The 24,448-nt window shown below is 33.1% G+C and overlaps 1 protein-coding gene across 1 annotated transcript; it reads left to right on the top strand.

Moving 5' to 3' along the window:
* The first annotated feature begins 227 nt into the window (after positions 1–227).
* Positions 228–18,437, top strand: LOC133201993 (uncharacterized). The gene is given in 15 exon segments (XM_061337777.1): positions 228–240; positions 2,205–2,444; positions 3,982–4,082; positions 4,721–4,866; positions 5,561–5,845; positions 6,908–7,026; positions 12,355–12,485; positions 13,191–13,364; positions 13,832–13,959; positions 15,217–15,368; positions 15,498–15,568; positions 16,820–16,958; positions 17,398–17,679; positions 17,989–18,201; positions 18,377–18,437. Coding segments are annotated over 14 exon segments (2,166 nt in total). The 3' UTR covers positions 18,174–18,201; positions 18,377–18,437.
* The last annotated feature ends 6,011 nt before the right edge of the window (positions 18,438–24,448 follow it).

The raw sequence follows: 24,448 nt of genomic DNA, 5'->3' as shown, positions 1-24,448 counted from the left end.
ATGTTGTAGATAATAAAATATTGATATTACTAGGTGAAATTAAGGATATTTCTTGTAGAATAAAGAAATAATGATTGACTTATCTATTTTGTTTAGATTAAAACATTGATACCAACAGAAAGATTTACATAACCTTGAAGTACTGCCAACTTCAGTACTTTGTTGATTGCATTAATCAGAATTGATGATAAGAGAGGAAGTACTTGTACGTTAAAGAAAAAGTAACGATGGCATTATACTGTATGCATATATACTTACAGTGTATAAAGATTATGGGCTGAAAATTATCCTTATTGTGGCGATAAGAATACTCTCAATTTACTATAACTATTGCTTGTGGTACTAATGGTAGTGATTTGTAATGCGGGTGTTTTTATAATGCTGATGGTGATGATTACACAACAAAATGATAAAACGTTAACGTTTCTTGAGATGTACATAAAATGCTTCTAATCGTATTCAAGTAAGAAGATGATCACTTATAATATTTTTTTTTCTAATTCTTTTGTTCTTTTGTTTGAATGAGATGAATTACAAGCTTTCATACATGAACAAAATTACTATGACGTCTCTTTTAGATGACCAAGATCACGGTCATTTTTTTTATAAGTTGACAAAAAAAAGCTGCTTTTATTTAAGCTGAACTAGTCACTTGGGACACTATTCTTTTGCCTGTACAAGGTGAATGATTGTTTATTATTCCGTTCAATGTAGTGACCTTAACTTGTATTCTGAATACATCTTTTATATCTCATCAATGACATTAATTGTACATAATTACATACAGAAACTACACTGTTGGAGGTTCTAGTTCATAGATAATACATCCAAAGTATTTTTCTATCTTCAGAAATATTAATAAAGTAGGCATTCTTTATGAAGCTTGTGTCAGACCTACAAAATACATCTATTTAGATAATTATATTCAATTATATATTTATTATATGGAGATGCAGTTTTTTGTTCTTTTTAAATTTTGATGTTTTACCATATGGCAAATAACTTACACATGTACATATTATTTTATAAAGTATACACTTAATGATTTAGATTTTCAGTTGTCCTGTCAAAGCAATCACCGTTTTATCCAGAAATTCATTCTGAAGACAAATACATTGGATTTAATCCATATACATCTACACGGTACATGTTATAGACGGAACAACCTCATAATATTAAGTTGTAGTATTTATTTTGAAAGAAGGGATAGTAAATGGAGTCATTGCAAAGAATAAATCCATATGACAGGATCATAATTATCTTCCGAAATACGCTGCCTTTAAAAGTGTGCATCGGTGATATAAACATGTATGCAAGCTCCACATATTTTTAGATCTATTGATTGGATATGTAAAATCATGCTCTACGTACGAACAATTTCCAAAACAAGGCAATCTATTGACAAACAATTTGATAAAACAAAAATATCAACCGTCTCGTTTAAAGTCATAATTAAGTAGGCTCTATGGTCGATACAATGACCTTGTCAGCAAACACAATCTATCGTTAAGTCAAATGCTGAGTGACTTTTCTCATATTAATTGTGAGGCCATTTTTCACACACTGAATTTTCTGTTGATTTTTCCGTTTCTCCCGATCATGACAAGGAGTACAGGGTGGGTGTGACCGGTCGGCAATGGATGCTCACTCCTCTATGGCATCTGATACAACTATTGTTTTAGAGGTTCGTGTTTGCTCTGCTCCTGAATTGTATTGTTTGGATGGACTTCTGAGCTTGAATACTGTTCGTTATCTTCGTATTTAATAGAGATTATATTCTTGCATCAGACCTCTAGAAATAGGCAGTGCAATGTTTCTCTTTCCAATTGCATTATCAATGATGTTTTCATTTCTTGTTTCACGTACCTGTCTTACAACTAAAATTTATTTCAGTGATCAAGAAATTGGTATTATCATGCTGCATACGTAATAAATCTACTTAGTTATGTTCACAAAAATGTTTAGATATAGGCAGTGTTGACCCCTCTATAAATGTATAATTGTTTAAACGCCCTTGTTCATCCTCTTTTTTCTCCAATAACCTTTGTGCACTGTTTTCTTTCCCCCATTGTTCATTTATATCCTCAATACTCTATTTTTCTTGTGGTCTGTTTTAACCCCACTTTCAGTTTGTTATTCGTTTTATAAATTTAAAAATAAAATGTTATTATATAAGTTTCTGTCCCGCGTGTTCTTGTTTGTAGTCCCTTTTTACTCAGTAGAGTCCGTATTTAAACACGAGGTGAAGCCCGATTGTGCTTCTTCTGAGAAGGAATGTTCTTTTGACTTTCACGTGAATTATATTACGAGTATGGTCTCTTACAACTTGTCGACTGGTGAAGGATATCCTGTTTTTATACGAAATGGAACTTTTTTCAAGAAATGTTCCAATGGTATTGTGTCTATAGCCCGTCCTTGTGCTGAGATTCCATTGTAACACGAAGGTAAGCTTACTCGGATTTATCAAATGTCAGCTTTTTGTTTAATGAAATAATGATTCTCATATAAGACGCAGTAAAACTTGGATATATTGAACTCAGTTATAACGGACTTTCGATTATAGTGAACTTTTTTTTAACAATTCCATGGAAGCCTTTTTCATTATGTTCCTTGCATAGATACGTCGGCTTCCTTAAAGCTGAGTTTAACAGTTTTTGTTTTTGGACTTCTAAGTTATATTATCAACTTCAAGTTTTCTTTAAATGATTTCAGTTTGTTATTCGTTTTATAAATTTAAAAATAAAATGTTATTATATAAGTTTCTGTCCCGCGTGTTCTTGTTTGTAGTCCCTTTTTACTCAGTAGAGTCCGTATTTAAACACGAGGTGAAGCCCGATTGTGCTTCTTCTGAGAAGGAATGTTCTTTTGACTTTCACGTGAATTATATTACGAGTATGGTCTCTTACAACTTGTCGACTGGTGAAGGATATCCTGTTTTTATACGAAATGGAACTTTTTTCAAGAAATGTTCCAATGGTATTGTGTCTATAGCCCGTCCTTGTGCTGAGATTCCATTGTAACACGAAGGTAAGCTTACTCGGATTTATCGAATGTCAGCTTTTTGTTTAATGAAATAATGATTCTCATATAAGACGCAGTAAAACTTGGATATATTGAACTCAGTTATAACGGACTTTCGATTATAGTGAACTTTTTTTTAACAATTCCATGGAAGCCTTTTTCAATATGTTCCTTGCATAGATACGTCGGCTTCCTTAAAGCTGAGTTTAACAGTTTTTGTTTTTGGACTTCTAAGTTATATTATCAACTTCAAGTTTTCTATAAATGATATATGCAAATCTTTGAATCCTTTCTGTAGACCTATAGTAATAATTTGAACGAACATCTCACTATATTATCAATACAACAAAGACCTCTTGAATATTAATATGTTGATCTGCAGATTGTAGTTTTGCTGGTCTGATAGAACGTTTCAAAAGAGAGTTATTTCTACATGTTGCAAATAAAAATTATTGCAAATTGATTGTAAATTCATCTAATGGATTTTTTTTCTTTTATAGCAAAGTATTACTGTAGAAGACATGTATATGACCCCTTCTATATCTAAATATTGCATGATTCTCTCACAATATTTGAGGCGTAGCCTTTGAATTAACAGTTGCTATACTATCACATATGTTTTGTGTTAAATTAAGTTTCATTTACGCAAGGATTCTGGACAGTTTGAGCAGAAAGGAGAGGTTACGGACGATATCTTATAAACACTGGAAGAAACCATTAAACTTTAAAAAGTCATTTTTGTCATAGGACTCGTTAAAATTTTACGTGTTAAAGAAATAAATTTATATAAACAAAATTCTTTCATTTTTTAATAAGAAAAATGTATTATTAAGTAAATATTGAGAACAAGTGGGAAATAATATAAACGTTTAATTATAATTTATTGATAAAAGAAATCACAGAATATTTTAAATCCCCTCTACTCTGAATAACCTTGACCTTTCTTCTTTCTTTATGTAGAAATGGAAGATGTCGTAACAGCAGATGGAAACTATAAATTCATGTATTCCATAAACAACCAAATCCCGGCCCCAACAATTGTTGTATATGAGAATCAAAAAGTAAGAAATTTTAACAAGTGTGTTGATTTACTCGAAGAACAAAGATAGAGAATATACACACCCTTTTCTTTGTCTCATCCAGAATCAGTCTGAGAAAGCGATATAAGCCAGTTTGTATCAACCCGAGACAGCAATATAAGGCAGTTTGTATCAGCCCGAGACAGCAATATAAGCCAGTTTGTATCAGCCAAAGACAGCAATATTAGCCAGTTTGTATCAGCCCGAGACAGCAATATAAGCCAGTTTGTATCAGTCCGAGACAGCAATATAAGCCAGTTTGTATCAGCAAAAGACAGCAAACTAAGCCACTTTGAAGAATTACTGGAAAAAATACTTTTACAATTAACTAATCATGAATTGTTTTTTATAATATCAAATAACTGAATTTAAAGGAATTTTTATTGAGAATATGAATGAAAATGTGTTATCACAGTTGAGTCTTTTAAAAGTTAAATTTAAATGGGGTGTTATATGCAATCGTGCTAATCAATATCAGTGGTGCTGGATAAGTATCAGCACTTGAAGCCGATAAGGCCATTGTACAGTAAGCTAAAAAAACATACGGAAAAAAACGCCATATATTTATTATTATTATATACAAATAAAGTTAAGAATTCATTTTATGGACTACTACACAGGTGAAAGTTCGTATTCACAATGACCTTGTGAATGAAGCTGTGACCTTTCACTGGCACGGAATGTTCCAGAAGGAAACACCATGGATGGATGGCGTCTCTATGTTAACTCAGTGTCCCATACTTCCGGGGCAGACCTTTACTTATGAGTAAGTAGGTTAAGTAAAACAATGTTATATTATCAACAGTGTGAAAAGATAGAAGTGCGTTTTTGTTATTTTGTCCTTTGCCTCTGTCTATCGTGGGTTGAAGTCTCTTAGCTTAGCAACTGAGAGGTCATCATTGAAATAGCTGTAAACGTGGATTTTAACAACATATTTTGAGAAACTTTGAAAGTTTTAATCTCTGTAAGGGCGATTTATTGACTCTCTCTCTCTCTCACTGAATACTAATTACAACACGTCATGAGGGGGAGGGAAATCGACAGTTTTGCACATTTCTGATATCCTTTCAAACTTGTAGTTAAATACTGAATTAAATTAATTTATTTTTTGTTTTCTTTTAGATATTTTCACATTTGCTTTGCACTCCCGAAAAATAAGAAAATCCTGTCCCATTAATGAAATATATTCCATATCCAATTTCAAAACATTGAATAGATTCTTTTACCTATTTGCCGATCACTGTCATCGCCTTGGGGGGGGGGGACGTTAATGTTTTAGTTTCATTTACAGAATATTCCTTGTTAAGGTTTACGTAAGCAAGTCTTTAGAAATATTGATGAAATTGTTTGTATGATACTTGATATATATTACATTATGTTTGTCTTACGGTATCGTTGTAACTTAAGTGTGAAATGACAAAGTGCCAATAAAACCTTTATTTATTTTGATATTTATTCAGGTTCATAGCTAGTCCACGAGGAACACATTGGTACCATTCACATCATGGAGCGATGAGAACTTCCGGTCTAGCTGGTGCCCTCATTGTACTTCCCCGACAGAAAACGGGGGTAAAAGAGATTTTCTTTTCCAGTGTAGAACATTGCACGTTAAGAGTCTGTAGCAAAACACATGAAAAACACCACGAGGCATAAATTGCCAACGATATTGTTCTTATGGTACAAGAATGGAATTCTAAGATGAGTGATGTACAACTTGTCAACATCCAGGAGTGGTATATGCTATCGTAAGTTATCGTTAGCATTTGTAAACTATCGTAAGTTATCTAAGCCATTGTAAATTATCACAGGATATTGAAAGCTATCGTAAAGTTATCGTTAGCTTTCCTAGGCACGAGGGTTGTAGGTTGTTGAACGTTCCATTGGAGAATTTTTTACTCATTTAGAAACGTCACTATGTACCGGTGAGGGCTTCAAATTTAGATCTTTACTCGGCGCTCAGGTCCATTGAGCTCTGAGATATCTTGATCGGGCCAACGCCTGTTGTTACACGGGCCTAGATTTTTAAGGTTTTATCCAAATGATCAGCAAATTTCACTTTAAAGTGCTGAGCAGTGCACTTGGTGATGGAACAGTTAATGCCTATTTTTTGTCGACTTAGGTCAGTCGCGACCGGTGTTTGAACCCACGACCTTCCGATCACTGAGCAAGCGCGAAGGCTTAGGAAAAAGCAGATAACTTTATTTATTCACCATGGTTAGATGTAAAATTCTACTTATAACAAGCATTCTAGGAGAAATAATGAGTACCAGTTCTTTACCTGCTTGTATAGTCTGATTCACCTTGAAAATTAAAGCTTCAAGTTCAAAGGCTGCATTCCGTAAAGAGAAAAAATCTCTGTAATTCATCAAGGTTGACTCATATACATTTAGTACCAAAACCAGCTCATATCTATAAACATATAGGAAGAAAACATTTCTGGAAATCCTGACAGACAGAGAGTAAGCCTAAGTCCCCCTAGATTCATCTGTAATGTACGTAGTTTAGCTGTTACTTGTCATTAACGTCTATGGTCCGTGGTGTTGAATTATACATACAGTTTAATGTTACTATACATTTTGCTTTGAGTTTCTTTAACTTTTTCCATATTCATTACGTTTCATATTCATTGTAAGAAATGTATATATATTCGTTAAGAGTTATAAATATAGAAATTCCTATCCCGGTCTAATTTATTTCCTAGCTAACCCAGCTCAAACAGCAGGAACTAAGTTTTCCTCATAAAATAGGCGCACCTATATTTTAAATAAATACAAGACATTAATTTAGAATCTCTTTTTTTATTTAAGATTCTCACAAAACCTTGATACGGATAATTGTGTGACAACAAAACGAAACTATGACGGAACTATATCAACTTTGGCAGAACCCTACAATAATGCACTTGTGAACGGTAAAACTAGATATTGTAAGTGTCTAACAATGGTCATCCAGCTTTTCTTGTGAACGGTAAAACAAGATATTGTAAGTGTCTAATAATGACCATCCAGCTTTAATTGTGAACGGCAAAACTAGACATTGTAAGTGTCTAATAATGGTCATCCTGCTTTTCTTGTGAACGGTAAAACTAGATATTGTAAGTGTTTAATGATGGTCATCCTGCTTTACTTGTGAACGGTAAAACTAGATATTGTAAGTGTCTAATAATGGTCATCCTGCTTTTCTTGTGTACGGTAAAACTAGATATTGGAAGTGTCTAATAATGTTCATCCTGTTTTCTTGTGAACGGTAAAACAAGATATTGTAAGTGTCTAATAATGGTCATCCTGCTTTTCTTGTGAACGGTAAAACTAGATATTGTAGGTGTCTAATAATGATCATCCAGCTTACGGTAAAACCACATATTGTAAGAGTCTAACTATGGTCACCCAGCTTAACTTGTGTACGGTAAAACTAGATATTGTAAGTGTTTAATAATGGTCATCCTGCTTTTCTTGTGAACAGTAAAGCTAGATATTGTAAGTGTCTGTAATGGTCATCCTGCTTTACTTGTGAACTGTAAAACTAGATATTGTAAGTGCCCAATAATGTTCATCCTGCTTTTCTTGTGAACGGTAAAACTAGATATTGTAAATGTCTAATAATGTTCATCCTGCTTTTCTTGTGAACGGTAAAACTAGATATTGTAAGTGTCTAATAATGATCATCCAGCTTACGGTAAAACAAGATATTGTAAGAGTTTAAAATGGTCATCCTGCTTTTCTTGTGAACGGTAAAACTAGATATTTTAAGTGTCTAATAATGGTCATCCTGCTTTTCTTGTGAACGGTAAAACTAGATATTGTAAGAGTCTAATAATGATCATCCAGCTTACGGTAAAACCACATATTGTAAGAGTCTAACAATGGTCACCCAGCTTAACTTGTGTACGGTAAAACTAGATATTGTAAGTGTCTAATAATGTTCATTCTGCTTTTCTTGTGAACGGTAAAACTAGATATTGTAAGTGTTTAATAATGGTCATCCTGCTTTACTTGTGAACGGTAAAACTAGATATTGGAAGTGTCTAATAATGTTCATCCTGTTTTCTTGTGAACGGTAAAACTAGATATTGTAAGTGTCTAATAATGGTCATCCGGCTTTTCTTGTGAACGGTAAAACTAGATATTGTAGGTGTCTAACAATGATCATCCAGCTTACGGTAAAACCACATATTGTAAGAGTCTAACTATGGTCACCCAGCTTAACTTGTGTACGGTAAAACTAGATATTGTAAGTGTTTAATAATGGTCATCCTGCTTTTCTTGTGAACAGTAAAACTAGATATTGTAAGTGTCTGTAATGGTCATCCTGCTTTACTTGTGAACGGTAAAACTAGATATTGTAAATGTCTAATAATGTTCATCCTGCTTTTCTTGTGAACGGTAAAACTAGATATTGTAAGTGTCTAATAATGATCATCCAGCTTACGGTAAAACAAGATATTGTAAGAGTCTAAAATGGTCATCCTGCTTTTCTTGTGAACGGTAAAACTAGATATTTTAAGTGTCTAATAATGGTCATCCTGCTTTTCTTGTGAACGGTAAAACTAGATATTGTAAATGTCTAATAATGTTCATCCTGCTTTTCTTGTGAACGGTAAAACTAGATATTGTAAGTGTTTAATAATGGTCATCCTGCTTTACTTGTGAACGGTAAAACTAGATATTGTAAGTGTCTAATAATGGTCATCCTGCTTTTCTTGTGTACGGTAAAACTAGATATTGGAAGTGTCTAATAATGTTCATCCTGTTTTCTTGTGAACGGTAAAACAAGATATTGTAAGTGTCTAATAATGGTCATCCTGCTTTTCTTGTGAACGGTAAAACTAGATATTGTAGGTGTCTAATAATGATCATCCAGCTTACGGTAAAACCACATATTGTAAGAGTCTAACTATGGTCACCCAGCTTAACTTGTGTACGGTAAAACTAGATATTGTAAGTGTTTAATAATGGTCATCCTGCTTTTCTTGTGAACAGTAAAGCTAGATATTGTAAGTGTCTGTAATGGTCATCCTGCTTTACTTGTGAACTGTAAAACTAGATATTGTAAGTGCCCAATAATGTTCATCCTGCTTTTCTTGTGAACGGTAAAACTAGATATTGTAAATGTCTAATAATGTTCATCCTGCTTTTCTTGTGAACGGTAAAACTAGATATTGTAAGTGTCTAATAATGATCATCCAGCTTACGGTAAAACAAGATATTGTAAGAGTTTAAAATGGTCATCCTGCTTTTCTTGTGAACGGTAAAACTAGATATTTTAAGTGTCTAATAATGGTCATCCTGCTTTTCTTGTGAACGGTAAAACTAGATATTGTAAGAGTCTAATAATGATCATCCAGCTTACGGTAAAACCACATATTGTAAGAGTCTAACAATGGTCACCCAGCTTAACTTGTGTACGGTAAAACTAGATATTGTAAGTGTCTAATAATGTTCATTCTGCTTTTCTTGTGAACGGTAAAACTAGATATTGTAAGTGTTTAATAATGGTCATCCTGCTTTACTTGTGAACGGTAAAACTAGATATTGGAAGTGTCTAATAATGTTCATCCTGTTTTCTTGTGAACGGTAAAACTAGATATTGTAAGTGTCTAATAATGGTCATCCGGCTTTTCTTGTGAACGGTAAAACTAGATATTGTAGGTGTCTAACAATGATCATCCAGCTTACGGTAAAACCACATATTGTAAGAGTCTAACTATGGTCACCCAGCTTAACTTGTGTACGGTAAAACTAGATATTGTAAGTGTTTAATAATGGTCATCCTGCTTTTCTTGTGAACAGTAAAACTAGATATTGTAAGTGTCTGTAATGGTCATCCTGCTTTACTTGTGAACGGTAAAACTAGATATTGTAAATGTCTAATAATGTTCATCCTGCTTTTCTTGTGAACGGTAAAACTAGATATTGTAAGTGTCTAATAATGATCATCCAGCTTACGGTAAAACAAGATATTGTAAGAGTCTAAAATGGTCATCCTGCTTTTCTTGTGAACGGTAAAACTAGATATTTTAAGTGTCTAATAATGGTCATCCTGCTTTTCTTGTGAACGGTAAAACTAGATATTGTAAATGTCTAATAATGTTCATCCTGCTTTTCTTGTGAACGGTAAAACTAGATATTGTAAGTGTCTAATAATGATCATCCAGCTTACGGTAAAACAAGATATTGTAAGAGTCTAAAATGGTCATCCTGCTTTTCTTGTGAACGGTAAAACTAGATATTTTAAGTGTCTAATAATGGTCATCCTGCTTTTCTTGTGAACGGTAAAACTAGATATTGTAAGAGTCTAATAATGATCATCCAGCTTACGGTAAAACCACATATTGTAAGAGTCTAACTATGGTCACCCAGCTTAACTTGTGTACGGTAAAACTAGATATTGTAAGTGTCTAATAATGTTCATTCTGCTTTTCTTGTGAACGGTAAAACTAGATATTGTAAGTGTTTAATAATGGTCATCCTGCTTTACTTGTGAACGGTAAAACTAGATATTGGAAGTGTCTAATAATGTTCATCCTGTTTTCTTGTGAACGGTAAAACTAGATATTGCAAGTGTCTAATAATGGTCATCCGGCTTTTCTTGTGAACGGTAAAACTAGATATTGTAGGTGTCTAACAATGATCATCCAGCTTACGGTAAAACCACATATTGTAAGAGTCTAACTATGGTCACCCAGCTTAACTTGTGTACGGTAAAACTAGATATTGTAAGTGTTTAATAATGGTCATCCTGCTTTTCTTGTGAACAGTAAAACTAGATATTGTAAGTGTCTGTAATGGTCATCCTGCTTTACTTGTGAACGGTAAAACTAGATATTGTAAGTGTTTAATAATGGTCATCCTGCTTTTCTTGTGAACAGTAAAACTAGATATTGTAAGTGTCTGTAATGGTCATCCTGCTTTACTTGTGAACGGTAAAACTAGATATTGTAAATGTCTAATAATGTTCATCCTGCTTTTCTTGTGAACGGTAAAACTAGATATTGTAAGTGTCTAATAATGATCATCCAGCTTACGGTAAAACAAGATATTGTAAGAGTCTAAAATGGTCATCCTGCTTTTCTTGTGAACGGTAAAACTAGATATTTTAAGTGTCTAATAATGGTCATCCTGCTTTTCTTGTGAACGGTAAAACTAGATATTGTAAGTGTCTAATAATGATCATCCAGCTTACGGTAAAACTAGATATTGTTAGAGTCTAATAATAGTCATCCAGCTTTACCTGTGAACGGTGAAACTAGATATTGGAAGTGTCTAATAATGGTCATCCTGCTTTTCTTGTGAACGGTAAAACTAGATATTGTAAGTGTCTAATAATGTTCATCCTGCTTTTCTTGTGAACGGTAAAACTAGATATTGTAAGTGTCTAATAATGATCATCCAGCTTACGGTAAAACTAGATATTGTAAGAGTCTAACAATGGTCACCCAGCTTAACTTGTATACGGTAAAACTAGATGTTGTAAGTGTCTAAAATAGTCATACAGCTTCACTTGTGAACGGGAAAACTCGATATTGTAGGTGTCTAATAATGGTCATCCAGCTTACGGTAAAACTAGATATTGTAAGTGTCTAACAATGGCCATCCAGCTTTACTTGTGAACGGTAAAACTAGATATTGTAAGTGTCTAATAATGGTCATACAGCTTAACTTGTGAACGGTAAAACTAGATATTGGAAGTGTCTAATAATTGTCATCAAGCATTACATGTGATTGGTAAAACTAGATATTGTAAGGGTCTAATAATTGTCATCCTGCTTCACATGTAACGGTAAAACTAGATATTGTAAGTGTCTGTAATGGTCATCCAGCTTTACTTGTGAACGGTAAAACTAGATATTGTAAGTGTCTGTAATGGTCATCCAGCTTTACTTGTGAACGGTAAAACTAGATATTGTAAGTGTCTAATAATGATCATCCAGCTTTACTTGTGAACGGTAAAACTAGATATTGTAAGTGTCTAATAATTGTCACCCACCTTTACTTGTGAACGGTAAAACTAGATATTGTAAGTGTCTAATAATGGTCATCTAGTTTCACTTGAGAATACTTCTGTTCTTCTAGTCTTTCTTTTTTGTCTATTACTGAAACATCAATATAGTCTAACATGATGCCTTTATTATTTTTCATTGCCGAGTTTTTCTCTACATTGTATATTTTGATGCCTTGATTGAATCATAAATAATCTTATGTAATAAAGTCGACCAGGCTGTAATTTTATTGATTTTTTTTTTAATTTATCCTAGTTTCTGAGCAATACTCTGAGAGGCAGCGTTTGTTGCCACTGGAAGTTTTCAACATCTCATCCAATACTTATTATAGATTCCGTCTGATAAACTCTGGTATGACAGGCAGCTTTAGAATCTCAATAGACAGCGTAAGTATTTAGTCCCACCAGGGAATAACAATTACATTTAATTTACTTTAGATTTCCATTGTGCACTTTATCATCTGTAGTGATCTCTGTCGCAGCATGTTTTCTCCTGTTCTCTGTCCATGGCTTCTGTTCTTTTTCTTTTCTGAACATCCGTGCATAACTCTCATAGATTAAATTCAGAAGGTGTGGTCCAACCAAAAAAATTTCTATTTATATTTATGTTTATCCAGAACTTTATATAGACGATACAAATCCGACACTTTAAACCATTAATTGTATGTTTTACAGTGCGACTAAATTAAATTGTGTTTAAATTTTTATATTTACATTTACACATGTTTTCCCTTAAATAACACAATCTAAGCGAGGCGTTTTTAATTCTGTGTAGAAACAGGTTCCTCACGTGTCCTTTAATTTATTGTTTAGTCATAAACGATTGAAGTAATTTAACAGTGACGTCATACGTGGTAGAAACGTTCAACGGATTCAATTCATACCGTTGAGGTTTGATCATTTTAAGGTTTAAGGTTTAATGTAAATATATACTACAGTGTATAAGGTATCATTTTTAACTTTTATCGGGATGTAAATGCGGGTCGGCATGTGATCAAATCTACCATTCGGGCTTTATTTTGATCACACGACCAACCTGCATTTATATCCGAATAAAAGTTTTAAAATTATACCTTTTCTTAATCAATGAAGCACAAGCTTTTCCTAATTGCATCGGACGGTGCTGATCTTGTCCCTGTTCAGATCGACTTCCTTATTATTAACCCTGGGGAAACTTATGACGTCATTCTGTACGCCAATTCCACAGCAGGAAACTACTGGATACGATCGCGAGTAGAAACAACGGCGGTCATGGATGTACATTTTGTGAGTTGTGGTCCTCATTGAGAATATGAAACAAAAAAAAATTAAGAACAATTACGCATATTATTGCAATAATTCACTTATATGTTTTAAAGAACCATTTCCGTGTATTTACTTTATTTTTTTTTAATCCAAGTGTGTTGCAAACATGAGGTTTAGATCATCTTCATATACAGGGTTATGCTATCATACCAGAAGTATAGATCAACTTCATACACAGGGTTATATCATACCAGAAGTATAGATCAGCTTCATACACAGGGTTATATCATACCAGTGTAAATATTCTATGTGGGAATAAAATGTGTGTAGGGATAAAGTGGTCCAGTTGTTAAATATTAGAAAAATACTAGTTGTTATAGTTTCATATGGAGTATAACATTACAATGGTGAAATTCTTTCTTAAAAATTAAATATCTAATCTATACTGTGTATTTTATCTTAATTGTTATATCTTCTACCTTTTGCAGAATCCAATACAACAAAATGAAAGCTTTGCACAGCTTCACTACAAAGAAGCAGACGCTGAACTTCCGAAATCAGAAGAGAGAAAATGCTCCGTAATAGAGCCCTGTGTAATGGCCAACTGCCCCTGGAGGTTTGAGATATAACTATCACGTAATAACTTAATGCAAAAGGATTTACCTGGTGACCTACTTTAAACCATGTCCAAATAACGTCTTTAAGGTTGTTCCAAGAATATTGTGTAATGTTTGCTCTTTGCCATCAAAAAAAATATTTTCATAAAATATTCAAATTTGGACTGGATAGGTTTGTTTTAATCTTCATAGGTTATTACTCAATAAGCATGTTACCAGAATGGATAAACATTAACGTAAACATGGATAAACATTAACTTGTACATAGATAAACATTAACTTGTACATAGATAAACATTAACTGAAACATTTAGTTGTACTTAGATAAATATTAACTTGCACTGAGATAAACATTAACTTGTATTGAGATAAACAATAACTTGTATTGAGATAAACAATAACTTGTATTGAGATAAACATTAACTTGTACTGAGATGAACATTAACTTGTATTGAGATAAACCATAACTTGTATTGAGATAAACCATAACTTGTACTGAGATAAACAATAACTTGTATTGAGATAAACATTAACTTGTATTGAGATAAACATTAACTTGTATTGAGATAAACAATAACTTGTATTGAGATAAACATTAACTTGTACTGAGATAAACAATAACTTGTATTGAGATAAACAATAACTTGTATTGAGATAAACCATAACTTGTATTGAGATAAACAATAACTTGTATTGAGATAAACCATAACTTGTATTGAGATAAACAATAACTTGTACTGAGATAAACAATAACTTGTATTGAGATAAACCATAACTTGTATTGAGATAAACAATAACTTGTATTGAGATAAACAACAACTTGTATTGAGATAAACAATAACTTGTATTGAGATAAACAATAACTTGTATTGAGATAAACATTAACTTGTACTGAGATGAACATTAACTTGTATTGAGATAAACAATAACTTGTATTGAGATAAACCATAACTTGTATTGAGATAAACAATAACTTGTATTGAGATAAACAATAACTTGTATTGAGATAAACAATAACTTGTATTGAGATAAACAATAACTTGTACTGAGATAAACAATAACTTGTATTGAGATAAACAATAACTTGTATTGAGATAAACAATAACTTGTATTGAGATAAACCATAACTTGTATTGAGATAAACAATAACTTGTGTTGAGATAAACATTAACTTATACATGGATAAACATTAACTTGTACATGAATAAACATTAAATTGTACATGAATGAACATTAACTTGTACATTTATTGACAGTCCTGATAGCATGGTAAGGATAGAACCATCTGTCAAGTGTCTTTCCATAGCAGACCTTAAGGCGTCATCGATCAGCAGGACATTCAACCCTGTCTCCATTCCAGATTCTCCAGATGATTTCCAAGAGATTTTTCCCAATTTTCATTTTACGGGTTAATAAGAAATGACAATTCTATGATTTTTTTTATTCATTAAGTAGAATTATGACACCAGGAAAATCTGCATTAAGAAATTTTATTCCAATTTTCTTAAATTTAAAACGGCGGACATTTGCTTTTCAGGGAGTGATGTTAAGCGTGCCCGCCCAGCAGTGAATGCAATCCATTACAAATCCCCACCAACTCCACTTCTGGTATGATGGATTTGATCCGAAATCATAGGATTTTTTTATATTTGTAACACAAAGAAGTTGCAACCAGATCTGTGAATATGAATAATCGGAGTCTGTTTCATTTTTTTTAATGAAATACTTGCATTTCAATAATTATTGTGCAAGAGAATAAAAGAATTCGGTTGTCAGTTGCATATCTTGCAAAAGGTTGTAAAATTTAATTTCCTTTTGAGGAGGGATTCTTGTCTGGTTTCTGACTAGACGAAATATTCCAAGTAGATTTGCTTGTACGTCTTATAAACTTAGCTGTAATGTATTTAACAGATCATATTTTTCTTTACTCATCATTATTGTACAATTTTAAATAGAAATGGTAAACTGAGTTTGAAATCCATAAGGGACTATATTTTTGACGCAACTGCGGCGTATGAAAATATCTCCTTTTCTGCCTATCAGAATCACTTACAGAACATAACGTGTGGTTAATTTTTTTAAACAATCAAAGACTTGAGGAAATTTTGATATGTAACGAACATTAATAATAATGCCCTAAAGTTTTAAAACACAGCAAATAAAAATGATTTTCTAAACAAACTACAATCTTGTTAGCTTTTGAAAGCCTCCAACCTTAAAACAGATTTGAGCAAAAAATCAATAAAAAGTGTTTTTTCTCTCTTAAAGCTTTTTGTTTTTGTATCATTTTGTATATTTATATAACTACTTTATCATGTGTAAAAATAAGAAATAATTAAATATAAGAAGTATACAAAAATAACTAATATATCCTAAAAAATTAAGAAAAACAGAGGAAATCCGGATTAGCCAATATCTATTAAGTTAAATAATGTCAATTAATTTGGTAGAATCATCTGATAGACCCGATATGGTAACATCTTTTTGTGCAAAAAGAAAAACATTTCATCTTTTAAAATAGAAGTAGGCATCAGATGATTAGCAACAGTAATTTTTTACTCTAAATGTCAAGGAAAAAGATAATGACCTTGACCTGACCTTGTTTCTAAAATAAAACGGTCAAATTTAATCTAATTGATACCATCACTTAGTGATATTGTCTTCTTGAATCTCTGAAAATTTCATTAATTTTTAAATACAAGAAATATGAGTAGAATAAGAGAAGAATCCCTCCTTAAGTGTATTTTTCTCAACTTTTTTTTTATTATTATTGTGTTCAATAATGATTAGTAACAAATGTACAAAAAAATAACATTTCACACAGCCAGATTTAGAACGCTTTATTTTTGTTGTTTGAAGATTTCTCCAGATATTGTAAAAGACAAGAGTATTGTATGTAACAACGAACACATGGAGAACTGTGGTGAATACTGCCGATGCACTCACGTCGTTAAACTTGAAACCAAGAAAACCACACAACTTGTTCTTATTGCAGAAAGTGAGTACCATCCTTCACAAATATACATTCTAATAAATCTCGAGTTGATATCTTTGCATGATTGCCCTATGGGTGTACAATTAAACCGGTCACACTTTTTCTCTATTAAACAAATGAAAATCATTTTAAAGCAGATTGATCAGGGAACATGTTGATGATGATTGTCAGATCAACTTATTTTTTACCGGAAAATCACTTAATTTTGGAAGGGGACGGATTTTTTGTTGTATTTTGGTACATATATATGAAGAGAGTCCCAAATAGATGTCCTACACGAAACCTAAAATTTCATATGTATCATAATTGAACTTTCTTCAACGACAAATTCAAATATCATATCTCCATAATATCTTCCCAAAAATACATTTTTTTATTTTACAGTACTTATTGCACATACAAGGGTCGATATATCATTTTCGTTTTCAAAATGATTTTAAAGATGGCTTACAGACAGGAACTTCACATCCCGTTCACATACACGGAAATCGTTTCCAAGTTCTGAAAATTGGTCATGCAGTTTTAAACAAAACAACTGGATTTGTACAAGATGCAAACCAAGACATTCAATTATCGGATAACTTCAGCAAAGCAAAATGGCGGGATTCAAGCTGGAAGAATGGTAACGTTCCAGATCTAAACATAGAAAATCCTCCACTCAAGGATACGGTGGTGGTACCAAACAGAGGCTACGTTGTAGTAAGGCTACAAACTGACAACCCAGGTAATTAGAATGAGAAGAAATCCATTCTAGTTCTGAGAGAATTTGAATTTCCCATAGACCGATCATGACAAAGAGCATAAGACGAGTGTGATCGGTCGATAGGGGATACTTACTCCCCAATGGCACCTTGTTCCACCTCTGATGAGAATTTTAGAGGTCCGTGTTTGCCCTGCTCCCGATTTATGATGTTTCAATGGATTTTTGAGCTTGATTACTGTTCGTTATCTCGATCCATCTTTTATTGTAAACTAGTTTAAATGGAAACTTGAAACATTTAGTGTAAATGTAAAATAATGAAATATATTGTAGGATTTTGGCTTCTTCATTGTCACCTTGACACCCAAATGAACATCGGAATGGCTGTAGTTCTGCAAGTAGGCGAGCCAAATGATATGCCAGAAGTTTCCTCACATTTTCCAAAATGTTCGAACTTCAATGTAAACTCGATTTCTTTACCTTCATCTAATTCAGTTAAACACGGTGGGAATCTTTAGAAGATACAAGGATTTTTTCAGCAACTAGGTATTTTAATTTGACATACTATAAACTTCCCTCTCTCTTATCTCTCTCTCTCTCTCTCTCTCTCTCTCTCTCTCTCTCTCTCTTTGGTTCTATAAATCATTGAATGGATTTTCCTATAACCTCTTTGTAGTGAGTGTGTTATTATGCTAACTGTCTTTTTCTTTAACTATTTCAGCCTTTTATGGTACATCAGAACGTAAAATTGGTAGCAAGCAAAATGAAGATGTAAGATTTATGACAATAAACTATCGTTTTGGATGTTTTCATCGCTGTTTTCGTCTTCTAATGTCTTTAGTGTTCTTCTACAGTGAAAACTGTCTTATCTTACATGCAATGGGAGTAGGGATGTCAACGAATATTCGAGTACTCGATTATCGTTCGATGATACCGACTACTAGCTAAAATTTTTACTTGGTTATTCGTTATAAAGTTTGTTTCTTCACAGTAATCTTAAATTCAATGTATTAAAATGAGATTATCTTCATTCATTTCTTATCGCGTCAGTGTTCTCGTTTGTAAATCTCAGGGTAAGGCTTAAGTGGTTTGATAATTGTTCAAAGGATATTTTTTGCCTGTCGATTTTTAGTCGGCCTCCAAAATCTACAGTTTTTGGCATACATTAAAGATTTCAGAATTGAAAAACTGTGAAATACTGTACTTGCATTCTGCGGTGTAACATCCAAAACTGGAGGATTTAGAGGGGGGCTCAGTCCCCCCCCCCCCTTTTGTGTCCAAAATATACATGTACATGAGATTTAATAAAACAATTTTGTTTGGTGTGGCCGTGGGCCCCTACCCCGACCCAAAACTGGTCGCCCCCCCCCCCTTCAAGATTCCTGGATCCGCAACTGTCCTAATACATGTATCATGTGTATGTTGTATCATACATGTTTTATATGCGTCATCCGTCATACATATCGAAATTCACTATTGAACCTTTCCTAGTAAATTCTCCGCAAAAATGCCCAATTACCATGCCGGAAAATCTTTTTAAGGATTGTCTACATCTTAAAGAGTTGTAAATGGGGGGAGCTTTCAAAAACTATCTTTACTAGCTCCAAATTATAAAGTTCCAGCCCGATACCATAAGATCACACATAATGCTACTCTTGATTAATAATAATAATTGAACAGCTGTTACAGAATCGTAAATGCATGTAAATTGGGGAACAGTTATGAGCGTAATTTAATGGTGTTTCTGTCTTTTGTTAATATCAGTCATTTTAAGATTGTATTGATTGTTTTCACAGAATCTCATAATCCAAATTTATTGCAAGCTCTCTATGATTTCATAAGAGGTTCGCCTTTTTATCGGTCACGGGTCACTAAAAAGACATGTTCAACAGGCTTCGGGTGATAGTACAATAAAGTTGCATATACTAGCGTCATAAAAAAAGAAGACAAATGCAGGCGTCTGATATTCTGTATTTACATGTGCAGTAAATATTATTTTTTTTTATTTATACATAATTTTATTCACAAAATGTGAATGGGATTGGGCAGCAGGCATAGACTATATTAGCCCTCTCCCTACAGCAAGGTCAAGGTAAATACAAACTATAACATTAATTTAAAAACATTGTAAAAATAAAATGCAAGGAAAAAGAAGGAATAATACAATGAAGTACCCTAAATATTATAATCAAGAACAAATTCATTGGATACATATATTTATTACCATGTAAATGTTTACAATTCAGAAATTGTTTAATGCATTGTTCACATTAATTATTGTACAAGCAGTCCGTAGAAGACATATAGTGCAATGCAATGAAAAAATAAATTTCTACGAGTACTCGATTATCGTTCGACTAAAGTCTCCGACTATTCGACTAAGCTGTCCGAGTAAAATTGACATCTCTAAATGGGAGACAGCATTTGTATCAGAATAGACAGGATTTCGGATTACAAAGGGTAAAGAACATAGAAAACAGTAAAATGGGGATTTAAACAATGGTCGGAATTCACAGTGAAACGGATTGCACAGGTGTCGGGTTAGACACTTTTCACTGTATAAATATTGTAGGGATCAGTTTTCATTTCGCAGATATCGGGGTATAGTGAAAGAAGCCATTAAAACTACTATAATGAGGAATCAAGCTCAACGTTCTGGAAATTAAATTAAAATTTAATTTTAGCTGGTAATACTCCCGTTTCTACAACCAAAGATTAATCTATACTGCTTCGTAATCGTTAATATCAATCATTTAAACTTGAATTCACTGGGATAAAAATCAGAACTGAATGAAAAAAAATGATATTAAAGACGACTTTGTTGTTGTACTTTGAAGTCTAATTGCTTGAAACTCAAATGGGAAAAACTAAAATCGTATAAATGATCTTTTAAATAATGATCTACTTTAAACATAGGTATTTTGAGCAATTTCGAATCATTTTATACCAGTTAAATATGCATTGTTAGATAACGATAAAAGTGAAATGAACCAAATTCACCAGACTGATAACATATAAGTAGCCGGCCATTTTGTATCTTAAAGTTTTTAAAGAGTTATCTGCCCTTGATAAAGAGAGGAAAATTTCGATTTTGTAAAAATCTCTGTGGTATACAATTCATTTCATTTCAAGGTTTAACAAAGAGACAGTGTATGCATATTTTCATCAAGATATTTGTAAGAAGTTCAAATTACTTTTTACAATATCTTGATAACACATGCTCTGCCCATAGACTTCAATGTAAAATTCAAGGTGAAATTAATTGGACAATAATCAAAATTTTGCAAATTGCTTTGGTGGAGTATTTTTATTTGATAGCACCTTCAAAATACTACCATGATTAAAAATATCGGACCATTCATTTATTAGGTACCAAATATTGTCGTTATACATTTAATACCTTAAACACTTTTGATATGCATTTATCCCTATGATGCCTTTGTCTGATGCCTGTCTGTCTATCTGTCATATATATCTGGGATAGGTCGCTCTTTGTGTAAAGATATACCTAAACACAAAATTTTTATGAGAAATAATGGCTATTGTCCCTGTAAAATCGTAATTTGACGGCTCTTACTAAATCTCTCTCTCTCTCTCTCTCTCTCTCTCTCTCTCTCTCTCTCAAGCAATCCAAAGGTTTTAATATAATAATTGTTATACCAGGAAGGTCATATAAATCAAATAATATTCATGATTCATTAAGAACCACTTTGCTTTCGGGATTTTTCATCAATAAAGCTTGGATTCTGACATACACTGTAAGGCAGAAAAGCATGGAGAAATAAAATTTTCCTGATTGAATGGGAAATACATGTAAAGGCAAATTTTTCATGAATTTAAAATACATCATCCCCTCTCTCACACCCTATTTTTTTCCTCTTTTTTGGGGTGGGGAGGGGGGAGGGTTTTTTTTAATGATATATTTATAGTTTATTTTACATTTCTCGTAAAAACTGAGCTATCATATAGTGTCAGTGGTAATACCCTTTAAAAGCTCATATTTTAAGAGAAATGTAAAAAAACAATAAAATAAAATAAATGAATAAATAAACAATCAAATAAATATATAATGAAATAATAATGATACCCCCCCCCCCCCCAACAAAAAAAGAAAAAAGGGGTGTGAGAGAGGGAATTATATATATTTTAATTTCATGAAAAATTTGTAAAAACTCTCTAACAAATAGTGTATGTGGTGTTTTTGTTCAATAGATAAAAAAAGAGGGCGTTTCACAAGGGGTCCCTGGCGTGGTCATAAAGACCCGTAAACCCCTTGGGGACCCCCCCCCCCCAAAGACTAGTCCCTGGCGCGGTCGTGAATTAGACCCGTAAACCACTCTGAGAGGTCCCCCTCATATCAACGATCGGGGATCCGGTCGGTACGAGAAACAAGCTTTGTGCTGCTGTGTGCCTTGGCGTAGGTCCACCTCTGGCGCGTCCTTGACAGGGTCGTACATGTAAGTGGCTGCCACTCTTCTCATTTTCAAGAAAAACAAGTATAAACCCGCCTGCAGTCGGACAGCAGGTCCAAAGTCCTGGTAAAGTGTGATGGCTACTTTGTAAGAAACCGAAAAAGAAAAAAAATTTAAAAAATAAAAACAAAAAAAAAAAAACTTAAGCGGAAGAGCTGGAAACGGAAGGGCCGCCATCTTGGACCCGGTTAAAAGGGATCGAAATGTACACACTATACTGCTATCTTGGTAGTATGAAAATCCTGATTTAGAGTCTTCCTACAGATTGATTAATCAAAACATAGTAAAAGTGTAGAAAAATATGTATCAGTGTACATAATTCTGTAAATGCATGTAGAATATTTAAGGGAAAGGGGGCGTTTCAAGTCCAGGTGCTACTCTTCTTTTTACATAATTACAATTAAGCCAGTAGAGCTGCATTCTCATCAGAGACTTCTGGTTTGTACTTTATTTAATATCAATCAATCGGGAGAGAACTGTGTTTTGCTTTAAATATGATGAACATTGAATATAACTCAGGTTTTCAATTTGCAGCTTTTTTCTCTATTTGGGTTGACTTACCCCCCCCCCCTTCTGGTCCTTCCACTTTGAAAAACGATGCTACATGCCTGAGAGAGAGAGAGAGAGAGAGAGAGAGAGAGAGAGAGTAATTTGTTTCCTGGGAACATGTTAAGGAAACTGTATGCTCAATTTTATTTTTAGGTGGGGGTTCTGAAGAACTATACAAATTACTGAAAGTTTTATTGGTATTGTTCGAATTTACAGACACAGGTTGAGAATTACGCTCGAGGATTGCAATCTCCCTTGATTTTTTTTTTTTTTAATTTAATTTTTTTTTAACAGAGAGCCTATACAACATGCTTTAACATGGAACCTCATACTCTCAAAATTTATATATGTACATGTGTAATATTACTCAACCCGTGCGTGCAAATGACGTGTTATAAAATAACTGGTATCTGTATATCTTGATTAAAACAGCAGAAACATTCAAATTAGACAAGTAGGCGCTGCAAGCAAAGATTGATCAGGGAAAATCAAACTTTTGTGATAAGTCGATGTTTGAGAATGGACTTGAAGCTTCAAATAATTATACATTAGAAATTTTCAGATTTGCTTATAATTTATCGTCAATTAATTTGAAATAAAAATATTATAAACATGGACCTTACAAATCAGCCTGTGAACAGGCGCGGATCCAGGATTTTGCGTTAGAGCTAGGAGGCGCTATTAGATGGCAAGGGGCAACAGTACCGCCGATATCACCAGAATGTCAAGATCAGTGACCGGTTGGGTCACTAAGAATCGGCAAATTTATTGAACCTCATTTTAGCACAAAAATGACTGTAATTTTCGCGCCTGGTGAAATATGAAAGCCTTTGCAACAAATGCTTAAAAGTTATGGCCAAAGTTATTGTTTATAAAAGAAGGTCATACTCCCAAGGTCAAGGAAAAAAATGTTGGTACCATAAGGAAGTTCTTGTTACAAGGAATACATGTGAAATACAAAGTCCTACATGTAACTCCAACCAATCAATAGTAACTGTTATGGACAAGGTTAACTGTTTTAGCGGCTAGACAAACTGCTACATGTATATAGACAAACAGATGGACGGACAGATCAAAAACTGTATGCCCCCAAATCTTCAGCTATGGAGGCATAAAAATATTAGCCCAATCTAAAATATTCGACTTTTCACTGATTGCATGCCTGAATCGTATAGAACCTGTACTTTTTATTCATTTCATTTATTTTTTGACAACATCATTATCCATTGGTGTATAGTAATGAATACAACACACACATATACACACACAACACACACGTGCACATACACACACAACACACACACACACACCCACACACATATACACACACAACACACACATACATCAAAGTATCCAATTAACTAGCATGCACTTAATGCAGTCATAATTATGTGTATGACAGAGTGAAAATTGATATTTATTTTTATCAAATTATTATGATGAATAAATTTATTATTTTCATTATTTATAAAATAATTATTTTCGCAACATATGAGTTTATTCAGTATGAATATATTTTTAGTACTGTTAATTACTTTACAAATAACCATGTCACTCATGTGCATGGATATTTTAAACTTTTATACACTGTAGCTATATTTAGAAGGAATATACCCTTTTCTTGTATTTGATTGGTCAGTTATGGTCAGATGTAGAGAATTTGATCATATTATAATTTGGAGGGAATTTTCCCATTGTGTTATTTAGTTCTTGTGCTGCAGTCTTTGTTGAAAGTGTATTTTCAGTGTCAGTCAGTATCATTGAAATTTTTT

The sequence above is a fragment of the Saccostrea echinata genome, unplaced genomic scaffold (assembly GCF_033153115.1).
Source record: "Saccostrea echinata isolate AGI-Se365-2 ecotype Australia unplaced genomic scaffold, CSIRO_AGI_Sech_v1 ptg000046l, whole genome shotgun sequence".
In the NCBI taxonomy this organism is placed as follows: domain Eukaryota; kingdom Metazoa; phylum Mollusca; class Bivalvia; order Ostreida; family Ostreidae; genus Saccostrea; species Saccostrea echinata.
The sequence above is the reverse complement of the archived record's forward strand: the minus strand, read 5'-3'. Positions and strand labels throughout refer to the sequence as shown.